The sequence below is a fragment of the Carex rostrata genome, chromosome 27 (genome assembly GCF_964058835.1).
Source record: "Carex rostrata chromosome 27, lpCarRost1.2, whole genome shotgun sequence".
NCBI lineage: Eukaryota > Viridiplantae > Streptophyta > Magnoliopsida > Poales > Cyperaceae > Carex > Carex rostrata.
The window spans coordinates 1,197,188-1,212,438 of NC_135944.1; the positions used below are offsets into that span (position 1 = coordinate 1,197,188).

Here is a 15,251-nt window from a genome sequence, read left to right on the forward strand (position 1 = left end):
CAGCGACTTTCAAAATTGCTTAATAAATAGTAAACAAATTCCAAAAAATGTAAAATTTGGTCTCCAAGCACATTTCAATATGGAGAACAAGATGAACGGTTCGGATCGACGTTTTGAACTTAAAAATCGCAAAATATAAGCGTGAAGTAAAATAGTTGCTTTACTTCGCAACTCACCGTAGCCCATCTCTCTCTCTCTCTATATATATATATATTATAATTATATATATATATATATATATATATATATATATATATATATATATGAATATGCTAGCATGTTATGCATAGCATAGAGCCCCTCCGTGCAACGGCTTGAATTTTGACTTTTCAAAATCTTAACGGTCGATCCGAACCGTTCATCTTGTTCTCCATACTAATATGTGTTTGGGGACCAAATTTTACATTTTTTGGAATTGTTTTACTATTTCTTTAGATTTATTGAAAATCGCTGTTTTTAGCAAATCTGGACCATAAAAAAACAGCGATTTTCAATAAATCTAAAGAAATAGTAAAAAAATTCCAAAAAAATGTAAAATGTAGTCTCCAAATACATATTAATATGGAGAACAAGATGAACGGTTCGGATCGACCGTTATAATTTTGAAAAATCAAAATCCAAGACGTTGCATGGAGAAGCTTTATGCTATGCATAACATGCTAGCATATTCATATATATATATATATATATATACACACACATATCTGCAATAAAAATCTGGTAGCAAATACATTTAGTACACAACGCACACGAATAATACATGATCGTCCCTTGTCTTTTCTTTCTCCAGTAACAAATTTCAGAATAAAAAATACCAAAAGAAAAAGAAAAGACCAAAATTGGTATAAAATATAAACTCCTGTAATCAATGTGAGCTGATCAAAATTGATTGTATAAAGATGTACAAAAGCTCGTAACTTGGTGATTCAATTGAGTTCAATTCGAAAAAAATATTTGGTTTGAGATGAATCAAATCAACTCGATTCTGAAATGAATCAAACCCAGTTCAGTTCAAAATTGATTTGAATCGAACTCGAATTGACTCCGGCTCGATTCATAAATAATTAAAATATTCATTTTAGTTTTAAATCCTGCTTCAAGTTTGAATCAATTCAGTTCAAAACTGGTTTGAATTACACCGAATCAAACTCGAATTCTTCTTTTCAGTTCGAAATCCTGCTTTAATTTCGAACCAATTCAATTTGAAATTAGTTCGAATTAGAACTCGAACTGGATTAAGTTTATTTTGGTTCGATTCGTTTGCAAATCTTATTAACAGTCAGGGAAAGCCTATAAATTGAAATCAGACGGTTATGAAATTCTTAAGGCCATAATAAATATACTTTTAACCTCTCCCTTGCTAATTGTTAGCACCACCACTGGAGGGTACGGTTATCAATGAACTGGAGATGAGAAAAGTCACAGTGAAAGTAAGCTAGAGTGAGACAGCAGCGTCGTTGTAGGCCAACACACACCCAATAAGACAGAGATCAATAGAAATAGAAACACAACATCTCTCTCTCTCTCTCTCTCTCTCTCTCTCTTCTTATAAATCTCTTCATTAAACCCATCCAAACAAAACCCAACTTCTTACACACACACTCTCTCTCACTCAAAATGGAGGAGGCGAGAGATGTTTTCCCATGGCGACCCACCACCACTGAGATCAAGGATCCAATGGAGTTCCTTTCCCGTTCATGGAGCGCCTCAGCTTTAGAGGTTTCCAAGACACTTTCTAACTCTCAAGCTAACAACCCAAATCTTCCTCACCTCGACTTACCACCACAAGCTGAGGATCCTGCTGGTGAAGTCGAGGATTCTCCGGCCATCGCCGGAAACACCTTCTCCTTCGCCTCTTCCACCACCTCTCAACTTGTCATGGAACGCATCATGTCCCAATCGGTTAGTAATTTATTCGAATTTATGTTAGCTGTTTGTTTCTGTTTTGGATTTATGCGAAATTACAAACAAACAAATTGTGGGTTTTGTCTTAGAGGCGCTATCTTTCCTGGGAATTGCTTTGTCTCTATTAGCCTGGAATCATAAAATTGTTTCGTATGACAAATTTTCTCTATTTGTTCTGAATTCACCCTGCTAATGATAACAGTAATTGCTAGTTACTAGTTCTTTATTGTCAATGTGGAAATGTAATTTTGGTAATTTAAGGGACTAATTAGTGAACCACCTTGCGAACGGTAACAGTAATTGTTAGTTACTGTTCTTAATGACCTTTTCTGGGAGAGATATTAACAGAACAGTTTGTACTTCATGCAGCGTACTAACCATATGCAGCGCAGTTTTGATTCTATAGTCCGTGCGCTGTATTAGTCGTAAACTGCTCTGTTAAAATCCTTACCCTTTTTTACATTAATATTGCAAATGCAGAAATGTAATTTTGGTAATTTAAGGGACTAAATGGTAATTTCAATTACCAATGTAATTTTTGGGTCAAGATATTAACAGAGTATTTATAGCTTCATGCAGCTTACTAACCACATGCAGCGCTGTTTTGATTCTATGGTCCGTGCGCTGCATAAAGCGAAAACGTCTCTGTTAAAATCTTTACCCCTTGGTTTTACATTAGTATTGCAAATGTGGAAATGTAATTTTGGTAATTTAAGGGACTAATTGGTGGATTGTGTTACTTTTTTTTAATATAAAAAGGAGGTATCGCCGCTGACATCTGGACGGCTGTCGCACAGCAGTGGGCCATTGAACGGTGGATCTCTCACTGACAGTCCTCCCGTTTCTCCTTCTGAAATTGACGATCTCAAGGTGATCTTCTCTCTCTCTCTCTCTCTCTCTTTTCACTTTTCTCCTTTTTACATTGTCTCTTTTACTTTTTTTTTTTACTTTTTTTATCCTTATTCTGTTTGCTTTCTCTCCTACCCATGAGACACTTCTGACAAGCTTCGTTCTTTCTTTCGCCTCACACATTTGAACCCATTTCCTATTTTTTGCAACTCTTTTTTAGAATTTGTGGAATTCTATGATTGATCCTCTTTTCAGTTTACACACAAGTCACGAGCAATCAATCGTTTTTGGATCCTTTGTCAAAATTATCAAACTGGGTTTTCCTTTTTTCCCTCTGTTTTCACCTTTTGACCTTTTTATTATCTGTGCAATATCTTCCATTAAAACAGATGTCAAAATGGTACATACATGTGCAATATACCCCAAGTTTACACCTAGGAGAGGAATTGACCTCTTCTTCAAGTCCTAACAAAAGAGATGTCGCATTTAAGTGCTACACCTGGTCTATTTAATGATTATGTAAAATTTACCATGGTTACCGTGCTGTCATGGTCAAAGGGGTATTTCCGTCAATAAGTAAAGTAGCATTGTAATCGTAGGTTATGACCTCCCGTGCTTTTTTTTATTGTATATTCTGGGTTATTTTTGTCTTTTGGTTCTCTGAGCACCGCTTTGTTGCAATTTGTTGGGTTACCGTACCAGTATCACTGTACCGCTTCTGTCAAAGCTCTGGTCTTTTGCCGTGGCATGGAAGAAGCTTTGATTCCATCTTCTGAACTTGTCCCTTCTTTGGTCTCTTCTTCATGTGGTTTTTTTCTCTCTCTAAGATCTCTCTCTCTCTCTCTCTCTCTCTCTCTCTCTCTCTCCTCTGTAAGAAAGTAACTTGACCTCAGTTTGTGTCTCCCTTTTGTCCTTTAGTTACTGTGTAACAGTTACTTTTTCAGCCTTCTCTGTTCCACTTTATTTTATATAACATGTTTATAAAGCCTTGTTATTATTGTTAATTAAATATGCATTCTATCTCATCTCTTGAAAATTAAATAAAATTTATAAAAATATAACATAGGCCATGAGCTCAATAAAATTTTAATTATTTTATATTGTGTTACATTAAATTTCTAACTACTTCTATTCCTAATAATGGAGGCAACAACTTGATAATATCTCACCAAAATTAATGAAAACGACAAGAGTACTATTCATGCCGTTTGTACTAGTAGTTATAGCAGTTGAGGTCATGCAAAATGCATGGGTACTAATTACAAAAAATGTGGGAACCACATTTCAGTACTGCCGAGCGGGGGCCACACCAAAGCCACAAAACTACCGTGCCGCAAACAAAACCGTGGGGAGGTGGCTGAAAGACCGGAAGGAAAGGAAAAAGGAGGAGACCCGGGCCCACAATGCACAGCTACACGCGGCTGTTTCCGTGGCAGCTGTTGCTGCGGCCGTTGCTGCAGTTGCGGCTGCTACGGCAGCGTCGGCTTCAGGTTCAGGAAAAGATGACAAGGCTGCGAGAACTGACATGGCGGTTGCATCGGCAGCTACACTGGTAGCCGCACAGTGTGTGGAGGCAGCTGAGGCCATGGGAGCTGAGCGGGACCACTTGGCAGCTGTTGTGGGTTCTGCTGTTAATGTGCGTACCCCTGGAGATATTACTACTATTACCGCTGCTGCTGCAACTGGTATATTATATATGTGCATTTTGTATATCTTTTGCTGAATGCAAGGGCAAAATGGTCATTTGTGAATAAAAAATTGAATTAATTTCAGCGCTACGAGGAGCAGCGACCCTTAAGGCAAGGGCATTGAAGGAGGTGTGGAACATAGCGGCGGTGATCCCAGTAGAGAAAGGGGTGGTGGGTCCAGGTGGGGGCCACCACAACAAGCAACAACAACAGCAGCGTCGCCTGAGCAAAGCATTGAAAGAAGCCGAAAGCAATGGGAGTAGTTTTAGTGACGAGTTGCCTCTCGAGGAAGAGAATTTCCTTGGTCTCTGTAGTCAGGAACTGTTAGCCCGGGGAACCGAACTCCTTAAACGCACCCGCAAAGGTAGAAAGTCATTTTTCATGATCTCTATATAAAAATGTACTTTTCGATCAAATTTTACATTTTTTATAATTTTTTTTTACTATTTTTTTAAGATAGGTAGAAAATCATCTTTTACCCAATTGTGATGTGTGTTTGTTTTGTGGTAATTTAGGAGCTCTGCATTGGAAGGTTGTATCGGTCTACATCAACCGATTGGGACTGGTATGATCAAGTTCCACTTAAATGTTTGTATGTATTTTGGTTTTAATTTTGAGTTCAAATTTTGATAAACCAAATTTTGAACAGGTGATGCTAAAGATGAAAAGCAAGCATGTGGCAGGAACTATAACTAAAAAGAAAAAGAGTAAGTCAAATATACAATTCTCACCTATATTTTGAATAATTTGTACTTAATTTGCATTGATTGGTTCACCAAAGATCTTTTCATTTAGTCAAAATTTTTAAATCTTTCTAACAACTTTGCATGAAAAATTTCCAACCAAATTGCATCATTTCCCTAACTACTTAGGTATTGCCTAACTTTCTAATAAACTGATTGAACAAATTGTCAGATCAACTATAACCAACAATAGTGATTCTTTTGACCTATCTGTAAGAAAGTAGCACCTATTCTACAACTTGAACTGTTGCAATCAAATTTGTACTAGTTTTTGAAATTCAAATAACAATGTCACGATCAAGCCATGACAGAATTTTGTGATTACAGGTGTTATAGTTGATGTGTGTAAAGACGTGTCAGCATGGCCAGGCCGGCATTTACTTGAAGGAGGTGAGCAAAGGCGCTACTTTGGGTTGAGAACAGCTGAGCGCCGAGTGATTGAATTCGAGTGCAGAAGCTCTCGTGAGTATGAAATGTGGACCCAAGGCGTCAGTCGTCTCCTCTCCATAGTGAATGAACGGAAGCGCATCGGTTGAACATTGAAAAAAGAAAAGAAAAAGAAAAACATGATGACATAGGAAGGGGCAGAGGTGTTTGTTTGTTACTAGGTTAGATTATTTTGTCTAGGGATGTCATGATAATTTTGAGAGTTTAATTAGGTGTATGTAACATATGTGCAGAATTACTACCTTGTCATGTATGATTTGTGGGTCCTACTTAAGAATATATAAATTAAAGAGCTTTGGCAAAGGATGTATGTGGGTTCCATCTAATTAAGCTATATATATTCTCGTTGTAAGAAGAGAAAGGGTGAAGGGGGAGAGTGAAGAGAGGACTTGTGGGTACTAAGTTGCTTTTTTTTTTTTTCCTTTTCTTTTTGCACTTTTGGTGCTTTTACTTTTCTTATCTGTTTTTTGTAATTTTGAAGATCAGGTAGAATGTATAAAATTTGTTTGTTTGTTTGTTAAGTTCTAAATATATCTTGTTGGCAAGAATCTTTGACTGCAAAAATGATTTTATGTGGGTCTACATAGTCTGAAAATGTGTCTCTAAGTCACACTCATCATTGCTTGTTGCTTGTGCTAACTGAGGAAAGGAGAAAACTTGGCCCCACTAAAGCAAAAAAAGAAAGAAAGAAGAAGAACTAGATTTAATTTTAACAACTCACTTTTGCAGATTAGATCTGAATGTAATATGGAACATAAAACTATAATTATTTATTTTGTAGTAGTTGTATACCATAATACCGAGTATGGCTAATATAATATTAGTGTTATTTAAGTCTATATAACACCAATTTCAAAATCTATCAAATCGAGTTTAAATAGTGAATCCAAACCGTTCAAACCGATCTACTTCATTAGTTGTCTGTTGTTAAGTTTTTGAGTTTATTTGGTATCAAGTCAAGCGGTCAAATGGTGAGTTTTTAAGTTAATTTTAATACATTCATTTTTTTAATTTTTTTGTCGCTTGATTTGATACTAAAATAACTCGAAAATATAAAAAGTTTGCATGTGAACGCATCACTCATAAAGTAAATTAGTTTGAACGGTTTAAATTCACCATTTGAACTCGATTTGATAGGTTTTAGAATTGATGTTATATAAACTAAAATGACACTGATGTTATATTAGCTATACTCCATAATACCAAGATGGAGGTAAGACTTCCTAAAATCTTTTTCAAATTTTGTGCTTCTCACACAACTCTTTAATTGGGCTTTAATTCTTTGGAATTCATAATTGGGCTTCATTGATATTAAGGCCCAATGTTTATTAAATGAATCATGTACTGTTAATAATTAATTAAGTAGTTTATTATATTGCTGAAATTATATGAACTTTTCCAAGGATCAACAACTTACATGGGAGTTGGTATTTGTCATTTTTTTTTGTCTATTAGTCTACACACACACACACACACACATAAAATACCCTTTCCTTTAATTAGTTATCATGAATTTCTGAGCAGAGTACTTTGGATTGTCCTGAAAAAGAAATTATCCTAGAGTAGGTTATATTATAATACTATAATTTTTATTTTTCACGAAAATAAAGCAGGGCTTATGTGCATGTTGTGTGGGCCATCATACTCTCTTCAACAAAAGAAGCAATGATAAATTTTAAAATTGGGGCATGCTATTAAATAAAATAAAAAAAGTTAGATTAGAAAGCTAAAAAAAAGGTTAATAATTTCATCTTTAATAAGTTGTTAGAATAATTTCTTGAACATTTGACTACTGTTATAAAATATATACATGATAGAGTTGAAAACTTTTAAGGTGGCAAGATACTTTAAAAAGAAGTGATGAAGAATTGGATGTATAAAATATTAACATTTGACTGCTGCATGTTATTAACTATTTAATTAAGAAAATCCAAAAGCATAATCCAATGTATCGTGTACTGTTATTAATTAAATTATGACGTTATTCAAGTTTCACTCTTGACATGAGCGATGGAAGTATGAACTCAAAATTCTATTAATTTGATTGGCTTAAACAACAAAAAACATTGCTTTAAAAAAAAAATCCCAATAATTTACATGTGCAGGAGTCAGGAGAGCTCACTAATTTTCAAAATTTACTGACACCACCGTTTCTTTATTCTGAGAGGATAAAAACAGCAACCAAGTTTTATAAAATATATTCTTCTTCCTTTTCTTTTGAAATTTTCAAGTTATTCTCAAAACAGAACTGAACCAGGCCCATATAATTTCTAACAAAAAGAACAAGCTCCATACTTTCAGAAAGAAATCAAAGATTAATGAGTAACAAAAAATATGCTCATAACATTAGAAATGAAAAATAAATCCAAAATTAATGAATAACAAATTAAAGGTTCTTTTTTAAAAGTTCCAGATTGGTATTAAGATATATAAGCAAAGTTATACAACCAACAGATAATTAATAATTAGTGAAAAATTAATATTGAAAGCAAAATCTAGATATTTAATTAATGGAGAGGTGTTCAATGAAATTGGTGAGGCTATTATAAGAAGACCCTCCTACTTGTATTGCATTATGTGCTACCTCTTTGAAATTCAGTGCCTCTTTTCTCAACTCCTTGCTCTTATCTCCATTAAAATCCATGAATTCATTGACAACCTTTGCAATCTCCTCTTTCTGAACAATTTCATTCTTTCCCCTTTTGCCCTTTAAGCTGACACCCACCTTCCATTTCTCGACTATAAGCCGGCTATTGGCATGTTGGTCGAAACAAATGGGGAATGTCAGCATCGGTATACCAGCATATACTGCCTCAAGTATAGAGTTCCAGCCACAGTGTGTCAGAAACCCTCCAATGGAAGGATGGCATAACACCTTTAGATGCTCACACCATGGCACCACCAAACCATCTTTTCCAACTATTTCTTGAACCCTAGTAGAATTATCCCGGGCCACCCAAAATTTGTTAACCTGATTTGTAACCAAACCATAGGCAATTAAGTTCATCTAACTGAGTTTGTGATACACCGAGGAAGCTACCGAGCGAGATGTATAATACCGACTTCTTCGGTTGCTCGTCAAGCCATGTCAGGTAGTAGTTTTGGTCATGGTTTGTTCTAGTATTTAATTGTAAGTATGGAACACAAGGTCCGATTGGATAAACGGGGCATGGAAACTGTTGCTTTATTAAGTCAATTGTGTTTGATTCGAGCTGGTAAAATGAGGTGAAAACGATGCATTGTGCTTTCTTTACCCAAGGGAAAGATTCAAGCATCTTCTTCGCCAATGGCTTCATTGTATGCATTGTATTAAGATCACTATAACTTAAAGGGTGTAGCCCGGGAATATATTGCTCCAATGGCTCATCATTAAACTCTGCAACCAAAAATAACTTATTTACATATACCAAACAATCACACGAAATATGAAAGTCATTAATTATGTTTAGGGGTGTCAACGGGTACGATACGGGTCGGGTGGAGATATTTTCATATCTGTACCCGTTATGATAATGAAAACAAATATTTACTCTTATCCGTCTTTTCAAATACAGTACAGGTCGGGTAAACAGATTAAAAAGTGACATTAACATTTCGATTTGTGCTTTCCATAAAATATTTTTCAAAATAAGAAAAAAAATAATGAATACAACTAATTTGTATTATGAAAATTTAATAAAATACAAAATTTTATTCTATCATGTATCATCTTCATACAAATATATATCTATATATATAATTTTATTTTTAAAAGTTATCTTATATGAAAACGAGTAAGATAACGGAAAAAAATAATTACCCTTACTCGTACCCGATTAGCTAATGGAAAAAAAATCTTACCCTTATTCATGTTTTCGGATACAATACGGATCGGGTAAATGGATAAAAGGGTGCCATTGACACCCCTAATTATGTTTCAAAGAAAAAATTACCCTTAAATCAACATTAAGAACTCAATTTTTTGCTTATGGTAACTATCATGGTAACTATTTATATGTTTCGCATACGGATACAGATGAGATACAAAACAAATACATATACAGATCAGATCTTAAATGAAGACAAATACAAATCAGATATTAATTGTATTTGTATACGGATATAATTCGCATTTTTAATAAAAATATTGTAACAAAATTAATATATTATTTTAATAAATTATTTTTTTCATTAGAAAATAATAATAACATAATATAGTAATATACAAATATGTTCGGATACTCGATCATTATGGTGAACAAAAAAAAAAATTCACATGTCATTGCAAATATATATATTGTTAACAAAATTTAATCACAAATAGAACATTACATTTAATCAAAAGATTTTCTCTAAACATAAATAATTCTAAAAAAAACAGATAGTCGAAAATTATATTTGTTATCCGTATTGAGTATTGACAATCAATTTTATGCACATAAATATCCGTGTCTCCATAAACTATATTTTTTGTAAACATTTTGAGAAACATTTCAAATAATTATTAAAAGAAGAAAATAAGCTGATAGCAGTATCCGTAAAATTATAACACCATAATTAACTGAGGAGACCGCAAAAATTTCAACACTGATTTTTTTTCTTCTAGAGTATTAATGCATATGCACAAAAGTATTTATATCTATAGACGGAAGAATTTATAAATATGAGGTGAATAATTTTGACATAAATAATTGTTTCCCCAACTAAATTTCTCAAACATATCCGCACCATAAATACATGCGGGTGACCACTCAAACTACATGGGAAGCCATACACATTTTTAGATGTGGCTTTTTTTTTTTTCTTTGTTCAATATCATCCATATTTCTAGCAATATGTGAAGAATTATGCAAATTTAAAACAATTAACGTCTTCGACATAATTTTCTCTTTCAAATAAAATTTATAATGACGTGTTTTCGGACTCGTCGTTACACAAGTATTTTTACTTCGTCGTGCAAGTATTTTTTACATATGATACTGGATGATGTATGAAAGTATTAATATAAATATTGCAAGTACTTATACTTATTCACTAAAGTATATATAGAGGTAAACTATTTTTATTAGAAAAATGTTGACGTTGGAACGATTTGAGAAGGTTGATGCGAGGATATGGGGGTCCCCACTACTTCATTAGAGGGAGGATGACGTGAGTACAATTGAAGGACTAGAAGAAAAATGATTATAACAAGTTACGCATCAAAGCATTAATATAGTACATTTCAAATACTTATATCTATGAAAGTTGACACGAGATGAGTGTGGGGACTGAAAATGGATGATCATATAATTAGTGGACTAATAATTATTAAAAAAAATATGTGAAGACATTTTTAATTAAGCACGTCTAAATAAGGATATGCTAATCCTTTTTGTGTCGTGCCATTAGTCATGTTGTGTCCGGTCTCATTAATAAATGCCACAACGCAGCAGGACACGCATTTTTTTTTTAAGATGTTCTGGCACAACATGCATATGGCACCCTAAAGAAAAACATCAGGGCACTAGGTGCCATTGAAACTACATAGATATATATATATTAAACTGAGTCTTAATTAGTTGATTTCTTTTACCTGCTATCAAATCAGTTGTGGGCACGTGTACTGGCAGCATGTGGTAATTATCCAAAGTACGTAAGACGCAAGCCGCCATGGGAAACAAGGAGCAAACCGGTATGCCTCTTCTGTTTCCAACTGCAACAACCCAAGACAAGTACGTGTCACTGACAATAACCTGCACGGATGTCTCCAGTAGCTCCATTATCAACTGTTCAAATGGCTCCTCCATCTTAGTTCGGACGGCATCCAAGAATCCGTTCATATCCGCTGCACGGCCTCGTTCAGAGGGGATGCAGTTCGGCAGGGGCGGAACCAAGGGGATGCGAGTAGGGGCCAGGCACTGAGGCACCCCCATAAAATCTGATTTTCTTACTGGATCTACTGTGCATCAAAGAAGTAATTAATGTTCATGTGGCACCCCTCAAACTTATCAAATGAAGGCCTCCTGGTTCTGCCTCTGCAGTTCGGGATCGTGCATAGTTGTACACAAGGCGGGGCAGATGGGTCTGAGGAGAGAATGGAGCACCATTCTTCGGTGACTACGAATGAGATATGGAAACCGCCACACTCAGAGAGGAGCCGGCAAAAATTCATCATCGCATTGATGTGGCCATGTCCGGGATATGCTATTGCCGCCATGTGGAACGGTACTGGGCTAGTCCTGGTAGAGGCCATTGCTTTGGAATAGAGGTGGGGTTTTACTTTTTAGTGATTGATAGGGGCGAATTTATCTACCTTGAGATCGAGTTTAATTAAGGAGCATCAATATATCATTGTTATTTCAGTTCGATTTAACTAATGCTACTTCTACATGCTATTATTTTGTTATTCGCAATGAGGTGTCAGTTCGATTTAATTAATACTATTAAATATTAGCAACGAATAAAATCAAGAATCATATCCAATTTAATAATATCTCTCTATTGAATATAGTAAATATTAACTTTGATAGAAGAAGATAGAAACAGAGAATTTAAAGATACATTGATCTTGTATATATATTAATTGTTATATTATCCCTCTTGTTACAGTACATGTGAATGCAAACCTCCATTTAATCTTGCATGACTCTATCTGTACATAGAAGAAGCAGTATATATATGTCCCAGAGATTGACCAACGCCATCGCAGTTGATCCTCTTCTTCTTCCCTTAGCTGAGGTGTGGTTATGCCTAGGTCTGATGCCAAGACCTGTAGCATAATTAATGGAGGCATCTCTAAGAGAAAGGCTTCAATACACGGCGATGGCTGACCAGATATGAGACAAGATTGTGAATTTGTGGGAAAAGAAATAAACAACAAAATGTGAAACGGGACAATTCAGAGTCAATTGCTCATTCTAGAGAATCTTTAGGTGCGTTTGTATTATTCAAGAATAGAGTTAATTTTAGATTAGCTTCACTATCTTCAAACTTTAGTGATGTAAATATGAATTAGTAAATTGAGTTAGCGCAAGAATAACTTTATTCTACTAATCAATAAGAATAGCGACTTAACAAGAATATAATATAGTGATATTAATAAAATATTAAAAAATAATAATATTAAATTAATATTAAATAAAATATTGCTTAAAAAGGTACACGATGATTTGAAATTGCGTCAAATTTGTTACTATTATTTAAAAAGGTACACAATCATTTTTTGTATTGTTTTTAGATTGTTCAAAATTTTATAAAAAACAATGATTTCATGTCTATATAAAAATAATAATAAAATTTAGAAAAAAAAATATAATATTTGGTCTCAATGTATTTTTTAATATGGAGATCGTGTTAAGTGGTTTGGACTTCACAAACAAAAATAAAAATTTGAGACACGATTGAGGCATGAAAAACACAAACATTTGAAATATTGAACCCTACTCATTTTATGTCTCACATTCTTATTTCTATTTTAAAGTCTACACAGCTCATTTGAACCGCTTAGCATAATCTTCATATTAAAAAAAATGCTTCGAGACCAAATTTGTATTTTTATTTTTACTTTTTTACAATATTTTTAAATATGTAAAAAATTATTTTTGGATGTTCAAGAATCTTTTGATAAATAATGATTTTGTACTATAACAAATAGTACAAAAAAAATTCAAAAATATAAAATTTAGTCTCCATGTATATTTTAAAATGGAGCTCATATTGAGCGCTCACATGGAAATTAAAAAAAAACCATAATTAAAAAAAAAAATTTACCAAACTATAATTAAATAACATATTACAAACAAATGTATAAAATTTGTTTGTTTGTTAAGTTCTAAGGCCCTGTTCGACAGATTACTGTTCACCGTGGAAAAAAAAATTTGTTCAGACTGAAGTTTTTTTTTCCCACGATAAACAGTAAAAATTAGTTCAAATTTTTTGATTTCTATTCTCATTCCTATTCCTTAGCAGGCCGCCGAACAGAAAAAGATATATTGTTGGAAAGAATCTTTGACTGGAAGTTTGCATGGCATTGGGATGCGCAAAAATGCTTTTACGTGGGTCTACATAGTCTGAAAATGTCTCTAAATCACACTCATCATTGTTTCCTGCTTGCTTGTCTAACCTTTTTTTTTTTTTTTTTGCTTGTGCTAACTGAGGGAAGGAGAAAACTTGGTCCCACTAAAGCAAAAAATAAAATTGAACCAGATTTAATTTTTAACAACTCACTTTTGCAGATTAGATAGATCTGAATGTAATAGTTGTATACCAAAATGGAGATAAGATTTCCAGGATAGAGATCATTTAACACACACACACACACAATCTTGGTCAGATTGCCTAAAATCTTTTTCAGATTGTGTTTTCTAACATAACTCTTTAATAGGCCTTTAATTCTTTGGAATTCATAATTCAGCTTCATTGATTTTAATCAAGGCCCATGTTAACATTTTATACAAATCGAAATGTCTAATACAATACATCATGTACTGTTAATAATTAATTAAGAAGTTTTATTGTATTGCTGAAATTAATTACATGGGGCCTCTTTACCTTTTTTTCATTTGTCTTTATTTTATTTTTTTTCCATTGTCTACACACACACACACACACACACACACATATAAAACACCTTTTCCTTAATTAGTTATCATGAATTTCTGAGCAGAATATTATAATTTTTCTTTTTCTTGAAAATAAAGTAGGGTTTACGTGCATGTTATGTGGGGCTTCATATACTTTTACTATTCAACAAAAGAAGCAATACTAAATTGCAAAATATGGGCATGTTCTGATATTACTAATTTGCTCTATGTTGGATTACTGGACAGGTACTAAAAAAAGGGCTGTGGTGCGTTTTACTAAATGCTGGATCCCGGAAGACTTGGATATGATTCCCCTGCAATCTCTCTCTCCTTTGCCTGCTCTTGACATACCTATTGCGCCGCCCACTGTTCCAGCGGTACCGACCCTCATGGTCACTTGATACTATTGACATGTCCTTTTACTAGCATACAATCTGAAATTTGTAATAAAATGGGTTATATACCTCAGTTTTGTTGGTACTCTATGTTAAGGCCTTTAATTTCAGATGCTTGTAATAGGGAACTTTACTGTCATGCGCTCTCTGTTTTGATGGCATGCTTATACTTGTTGGATAGACTTTATCTTTTGGGTAGTTTTCTATTTTTCATTCTATTTTTTCATTTGGAACATTTGTACTTTGCCATTTTATATCTCAATGGAAGGGCTCTGCCTATTTTTCCAAAAAAAAAATATGGGCATGCTATTGAACCACTATGCATGGAAGATATAAAATAATAAAAGTTAGATTAGAAAGCTAAAAAAAAGGTTAATAATTTCATCTTTAATAAGTTCTTAGAATAATTTCTTAACAAAATAAGACAGATGATAGAATTGAAAACTTTTAAAGTGGAAAGATACTTTAAAAATAAGTCATGAAGCATTGAATGTATATATAAAATGTTAACATTTGACTACTGTTATTAATTATTAAAGAAAACCCCAAAGCATAATCCAATGTATCATGTACTGTTATTGATTAAAGTATGAAGTACATGCTAATTTCACTGTTAACATAATCCAAGATGATTAGTGAATTTAACTCAAAATTATATTTGATTGGCATCAAACAACGAAT

At 33.6% G+C, this 15,251-nt stretch overlaps 1 protein-coding gene and 1 pseudogene across 1 annotated transcript; one reads left to right on the plus strand and one right to left on the minus strand.

Annotated features, from left to right (window-relative positions):
* Window positions 1-1,537: 1,537 nt before the first annotated feature.
* LOC144545071 (VAN3-binding protein-like) lies at window positions 1,538-6,161 on the plus strand. The gene is made up of 7 exons (XM_078293626.1): window positions 1,538-1,902; window positions 2,665-2,775; window positions 4,043-4,439; window positions 4,528-4,806; window positions 4,958-5,007; window positions 5,092-5,149; window positions 5,513-6,161. The coding sequence occupies exons 1-7, from the start codon at window positions 1,618-1,620 to the stop codon at window positions 5,719-5,721; spliced, it is 1,389 nt and encodes a 462-aa protein (XP_078149752.1). The 5' UTR covers window positions 1,538-1,617; the 3' UTR covers window positions 5,722-6,161.
* A 1,974-nt stretch (window positions 6,162-8,135) lies between these two features.
* LOC144544799 (UDP-glycosyltransferase 87A2 pseudogene) lies at window positions 8,136-11,526 on the minus strand (annotated as a pseudogene).
* Between the last annotated feature and the right edge of the window lie 3,725 nt (window positions 11,527-15,251).

Excerpts from the sequence above, each read along its gene's own strand:
- LOC144545071 (XM_078293626.1), top strand. The coding sequence starts at position 1,618 with ATGGAGGAGGCGAGAGATGTTTTCCCATGGCGACCCACCACCACTGAG. Across the intron at positions 1,903-2,664 it reads AACGCATCATGTCCCAATCG|GAGGTATCGCCGCTGACATC; the intron begins GTTAGTAATTTA and ends TAATATAAAAAG. Across the intron at positions 5,150-5,512 it reads TATAACTAAAAAGAAAAAGA|GTGTTATAGTTGATGTGTGT; the intron begins GTAAGTCAAATA and ends TTGTGATTACAG.